At 41.7% G+C, this 6,458-nt stretch overlaps 1 protein-coding gene across 2 annotated transcripts in view; it reads left to right on the top strand.

The window, feature by feature from the left end:
• MYH15 (myosin, heavy chain 15) overlaps nt 1-4,731 on the top strand; it is a 45,372-nt gene extending 40,641 nt beyond the window's left edge. For both annotated transcript variants that reach the window (XM_009886435.1, XM_009886436.1), the window contains 5 exons: nt 556-726; nt 1,218-1,322; nt 2,414-2,509; nt 3,026-3,163; nt 4,604-4,731. In XM_009886435.1, the coding sequence (XP_009884737.1) occupies nt 556-726; nt 1,218-1,322; nt 2,414-2,509; nt 3,026-3,163; nt 4,604-4,621 (528 nt within the window). In that variant the 3' untranslated portion in view covers nt 4,622-4,731. The remainder of the gene's footprint in view (nt 1-555; nt 727-1,217; nt 1,323-2,413; nt 2,510-3,025; nt 3,164-4,603) is intronic.
• Nucleotides 4,732-6,458: the final 1,727 nt, after the last annotated feature.

Genomic DNA, 6,458 nt, shown 5'->3' with positions numbered 1-6,458 from the left:
CACCCTTGTTACCCATCTTACAGAATGGCCAGGGACTATGTAAGATGTTGAAACTCAGCTTCCTATCTCAGCACAGGGTGCAGAAACTGCTCTGCTGTTACAGCTGCGCAGGCAGCTCTCATCTATGGCTGTGCAGGGAAATTTGTCTGCCAGTTGTTTTCGTCTACTGCTTTCAAGAGCTCCAAACACCAAGAGTAGATTTTGAACAAGTTCTAAGTAAAATGTCTCTAGTGAAAAGCACAGGATTACTTGTAGGCTTTATAAATGAGGACTTTATATAGTGCAGACACTAAAAGAAAAGAAGAAAAAAAAAAGCGGGGGGGAAATCTTAAATCGTAGCATTAGAATATGGAGGGGGAAAAAAAGGACTCTGAGACTATTCTGTCTTTGTGTTTTCCCTGTCCAGGCAAGACATGCACATACAAGATATTCTCTGGACCTTTGGGTACTGTGAATGATCCAAATAGTGGATAATCCAAGATCAATCTCCCATCATTTCTTCTGAGACATAATTTAATAGCATAAGAGCTGCTGTAAAATGTGGTTGTTTTTCAGGCAGCAATGATGGCTGAGGAGCTTAAAAAGGAGCAAGATACTAGTGCTCACTTGGAGAGAATGAAAAAGAACATGGAGCAAACCATTAAAGATCTCCAGAAGCGACTGGATGAAGCAGAACAGATAGCCCTGAAAGGTGGCAAGAAGCAGATCCAGAAACTGGAATCCAGGGTAGGTTTGTGATCAAACTATGGATCAGTATCTCCTGCTTTATAGAAATGAGACCAGGTAGGTGCCCTAGGGCTGCCTGGTAAGTTTATAGAGGCCAAAAAGGGATACTATGAACATTTTCTTGGAGGCATGCTTCCCCTTCATCCAGTTACAATGAGCTGTTGTAGCACAGCAGATGACCAAGCCCTTGATTTAAAAAAAAAAAAAATCAAAACCAAAATACGACACAACATCTAAACCCAGGAAAAGCTTCTGCAATGCTTGCTTCAGTTAACCTTTTTTGGCCTTTGCATATGTCTGCACCTTTAACTGCTGATGCAGCTTAAATACATTTATGAAAAAGCAGAATGGAAAGGTTACATTTTGATCTGTTCCTGAAATTTAACACTCTGGAGATGCTGAGAAAATAAGCATTTCTTGAACTGTCAACTAAATTATCTGCTGCTTTATTTACACATAACACAATGGCAAGGGTTTTTCCTTTTTTGCAGGTTCGTGAGCTGGAGAATGAACTTGAGACTGAACTCCGTCGCAATTCGGATGCCCAAAAAGGAGCCCGCAAGTTTGAGAGACGCATAAAAGAGCTGACTTACCAGGTATGCTGAGGATTCAAGTAACCACTAGGTCACTGGAAAGAATGTGTTCTCCCAAACAGTGTCTTAAGTTGCCTCATTGTTTCAGTGAAGGATGGCATTACTCAGAGCCTTCTGATTGTAGGAAGCTTTCAGGATAGGAGGAACATCTCCCTGGGGCTACCGTCATCTTCCTGACTCATTGTGAATAACGTTTGAAAGCCTCTGTTGCTGGGATTTGGACAGTTTTAGCACAGTATTAATATGGAAGCAGGCTTAGGTGACTACTCACACTGCAAGAGAAGAAAGAGACCAGCTGTCTCTCAGCTGTGCTGAAGTTGCTAAAAAGAGCCAGAAGGATTCAGTTGGCTCTAATGCATCACTCAGCGTAGGGATGCCCAGTCCCAGGGCTCTGTCACCTATTGCTGAGCAGCAAGGACTAGTCGTGAGCCTCCTGCAGGTTTGCTAAGGGCTGCTGTTGCTGCTTGCCTTTCGAAAAAGGTCTTCAGCACAGAGCACTGATCCTTTTGCTTTCAACAGCATTCTTAAGAAGATAATGCCATCCATCTGCTTTAAGGGATTATTTAGCCTCCTACCTGTTGTTTTACTCTCATTTTTGCATGCAGAGGCTGAAGGTTGTTTTCTTCGAATACAGTGCGCAGGCAGAATGAACTGGTCCTTCTGCTTATAGGCTGTGACAGCTTAAACTTGGCTCCTTTTACCAAAAACACCTCCAAACCAGACTTTAAAATATGCAAATTACATAAGTCTGCCCATAAGTCTGTTTCACTAAGCAAGGAATTCTGTGTGTAGGTATGTGTATACCTCTGAAAGTGTGTGCACATAAAAAACTGGGTTTGTATGTATCTATATTTATATATATATAAATGGAGAGGGTACTCTCTTTTAGTCCTCAGTGTCCAGGCTTACATACATCTTCAATCAATCTACAGAAATTTTTCTCCTTTATACGCAGGGTGATTACAATATGGCTTGTTTGTATTTTGAATTATATGTTTTTAAAATTATATATATGGCAGCCATACCTGTTTCATTGTGGGAAGTGCTTTAGGCCTTTTTACACTGTAAACCCAATTAATGGTGTTTTGATGCAGTCAGAAGAAGATAAGAAGAATCTGGCCAGGATGCAGGATCTGATTGACAAGCTACAATTAAAAGTGAAGAGCTACAAGCACCAAGCAGAGGAAGCTGTAAGTAACTATTTGGGCCTTTTTGCCTTTGAGAAATTTATTGTCTTAAACCCACAATCTTTAATCTGTTGAATACTTTAGTACAAATACACATTTTGTGTGTGTATTAATATTTGTATTTATAGTCATATAAACCCTGTATGTATAAATGTATTTCTAATATATATAAAATAAAATAAGCAGCATATGTGTTGATTATATTTAAGAAAAGGTATTCAATTTTATCTTAAGATTGCAGTATAATTTGCAAGGGAAGGGGGAAAGGGAAGGAACAGGAAAGACTTTTTACTTCCTAGTCCCTCAGGAGGCATAGTGAGACCCTCCCAATTCGCTTAACGCGGAGAGTGCCACTGGAAACATCAACTCAGTAAAATAACAATCTCAGTTCTCCAGGAGGCAAGTGGTTCTCATACAGCTGTTACCTAGTCATGCTAAGCACTTTCCATCCCGCTTGAAATGGAAAGCTTTTTTTCACGTGGACAGGAGGAAATCAGCTATACTGTTTTCTCTCACCAGGAAGCTCAAGCCAATCTGTACCTTTCGAAGTACAGAAAACAGCAACATGATCTGGACGATGCTGAAGAACGGGCTGAAATAGCTGAATCTCAAGTTAATAAGCTGAGAAGCAAATCAAGAGATATTGGCATGAAAAAGGTATGGTTATACCATATGGGGTAAATGTGACTGTTTAATACACAGTAGTGGATGCTATGTATACGGGAAGACGTATGTTACATCCCTTAAAGTAGCATGGACTAGAATAAATACTTATTTACTACAATTTTTTAGTTTTAGTCTACTCTGTGTTTTAACATTAAGGTAAGGCTTTAGGACAGCAGTCTGACGCCTAGGCAGAATGAATTCTCCGTCCTCTCAATGTTGTCATTTAACCTCTGTGCTCAGCAGCCAGAAGTTTCCAGAATTGGTGATTTTGGGGGTTTTTTTCAAGGGATATTAAAAAGCTCCATCTTTTTCTCCCTCTGATGATGTAGATTTCTGTGTATGTAATATAGCCCGGGGATTACTGCACTACCAGATTGTCAGATATTTTAACCTTGCTCTTTCAGTGAACTTGATTTGAAGAGCTGGATGGAAAGAAAATATTAGTGATCAGTCACTTAAGTGCTGCGAAGTCATTAGTAATTAGAAATACTTTGGCGGTGTTTTGCACTTGAACAGCATTGTAGTAGAATAATATTGCTGAAACTAAAACGTGTCTAAGAACTTGGTCTGGAACTGAAAGCAAACCTTTGCTTATCTATGCTTGTTGCCTTGTGGCAACCGAGGCAAGTAAGAGTGGGGTTGTTACTTGTAGGGATGATAGAAAGAGGAGATGTCTCATTGTTTTATTTATTTCATTTGCAAGTGAAACATAAACTGCCATGCTTAACGTCATATAAGTTCTATGGGAGTGAAACTCCTGAGTCAAGAAAGAGGGGAAAAAAATGCTCTCTGTATAGTTTTGGTATTTTTATCACACTTGATCCCAACACCTTCACTGTCTCTTCTGTATCCACCATTCTGAGGGAGAAAACTCTCAAATTTCTGCTTTGCCAACACCAATTCCAGCTCTGGCCTATTGCAGAGTATTGCGCTGTCAAAAGATGAGCTCAACAGTACATGCAGAGGTGTCACCTCCACAAAAAGGAACTTGTGGCAGCAATGGCCAGGCGGCGAGTACTGTCCCAAAAATCATGACACATCTCCTTTGGGGAGAGAAAGGCACTGAAGACACTACTCCAATCGTGTAGCATTAGAAATACCTTGTCTACTGCTACCAGTACCCATGTTCCTGGAAACTCTGGGAAGTGTGTGTGATTCAGACCACCACCAACTGAAACAGGGTTGTATAGAAGTCATCTGCTGTATAAGTGATATATACTCTAGCATGAGGACAAGAAACCTGTATTGTTAGCTGAAGTAAGACAGCAAAGGTTGACTAGATCGGTGCTAGTCTATTTCAGATACAAACTGGTAATACCAAGGAGCAGAAGCATTAGTGAAGAGAAGCTTTTGTCATTATTTGTGAACTTACCCTAAACCCCCCCAACATGTCCATTTTAACAGTTGTATACTATCTCAATTGCATTTCAGGTTCATGAAGAGGAATAAGGACAGTCCAAGCTGACAGATATGAGAAGATGCTTGATATAATCAGGCATAACTGAAAGCAGATGTAGAACAAAATAAGCACTTACAGAAATAAACATCAGGTGAAAATCCAGAGAGACTGTATAGTGTATTCCATTCATTCCTTTGTGTTTCTATTTTGCTAAGCCCCAGGGATCAATAAAAGATTATATTTGCCAACAGCCCACTTCATTATGTTGGAACAAATCCTAATTGGCAGATCTCTGACAAAATCAAAACCAAGGGCAAATCCAATCATGCTTCACTGCCTTATGTATTTCATGTGCAAATTGTTAAAGCGCACAGATTAAACCTGTGCAGGGGGACAGCCCTTAAAGCTGGGGTAACCCAGCTTCCATCTGTCCTGCCAGTCAGTCTGTATGAGTTTTGCTGAAGAGCAGAAAGTAAACTTTTTCATATAACAGTCAATTTAGAAACTTCCACTACTACCAACCAACAGACTTTTGTTCACCAGCTGCAGGAGAGACATAGGAGATGCTGTGGAGGGACAAGTCCCATCAGGACTGTCTGTGGCACAGAAAAAGGATGTTTTCTTAGATATTTTCCACATTTAAACAAGGAAGATGACTTTGCTTGGGATTAAAATACTAAATAAAGTGCAAAACAGTAAGACCTCTCTTTCTCACCTACTGGAAAAAAAAAAAATCCCTCAAAACTGAATCTCCTTCTGTAGAAACTCTGTCATTGTCCCTTTAGAATATCCAAGTTAAAGTTTTTCATGCTGACTCCTCACTTGCAGCTGTCAATGAGCTTACTTTTTTTTCCTCCTATCAATTCAGTTCTTTGTTACAGTTGCTCAGATATTCACATTTTATTGTAGTTTTGGCCTCATCCGCCAACAAAGAACCACATGGCCACTCGCTCAACCCCCACAGCTAGGGGGGAGAATCGGAAGAAAAAGGTAAAATTGTGCATTCAGATGAAGACAGTTTAATACACCCACAAAGGAACGAGAAAAGCAAAACAATAACACCAGCAGAGGAATGTACAAACATGATTATGGTCCCACCACTCGCCCCTGGGACCTGGGCAGCCCTAGCCTGATCCGAGCTGCCGCTTCCAGCCCCCTGCCCCGGCCAGCTCCCCCTGGAGCCTGGGCATGGCTCCCATGGGATGCAATACCTGTGTCCCCAGCCAAATCCTTGGGGAAACAAACACCCATCCTTGCTGGAACCAGGACATTATCCACCCCTTATTCTATACCATTGACACCATGCCAAGCTCTTACCATTCCCAATTAATTACCACCACTTTTCCCACTCTCATATATCTATATATACATACATCTATACACACACAGGTTTCATTCCCGTAGTCTGTGGGCCATCACTCTCAAATGTCCATTGAGTTCAATTAGTCCATGACTCTGGGCTCCATCTGTGAGAACAGCCTCTGAGGGCAGGTGAGATTGTATGGTCCTGGACTGGTGCATGTGGCTCGAGACCAGTTATGAGTGCTGTTCCTCAGGGGTCAGCACTGGGACCCGTGCTCTTCAACATCTCTCTTGGTGACATGGACAGTGGGATCAAGCACACCCGCAGCAAATTTGCCAATGACCAAGCTGTGTGGCAAGGTAGACATGCTGGAGGGGAGGGATGCCATCCAGAGGGATCTGGACAGGCTGGAGAGGTGGGCCCATGCCAACCTCATGAAGTTCAACAAGGCCAAGTGAAAGGTCCTGTACATGGGTTGGGGCCATACCAAGACAAATACAGGCTTGGCAGCGAATGGATAGAGAGCAGTCCTGAGGAGAAGGACCTGGGTGTGCTGATTGATGAGAAGCTCAACATGAGCCAGC

This window comes from Charadrius vociferus, unplaced genomic scaffold (genome assembly GCF_000708025.1).
Source record: "Charadrius vociferus isolate BGI_N301 unplaced genomic scaffold, ASM70802v2 scaffold496, whole genome shotgun sequence".
Lineage (NCBI taxonomy): Eukaryota > Metazoa > Chordata > Aves > Charadriiformes > Charadriidae > Charadrius > Charadrius vociferus.
Note: the sequence above shows the minus strand (reverse complement) of the source record. Positions and strands in the feature narration are given on the sequence as shown.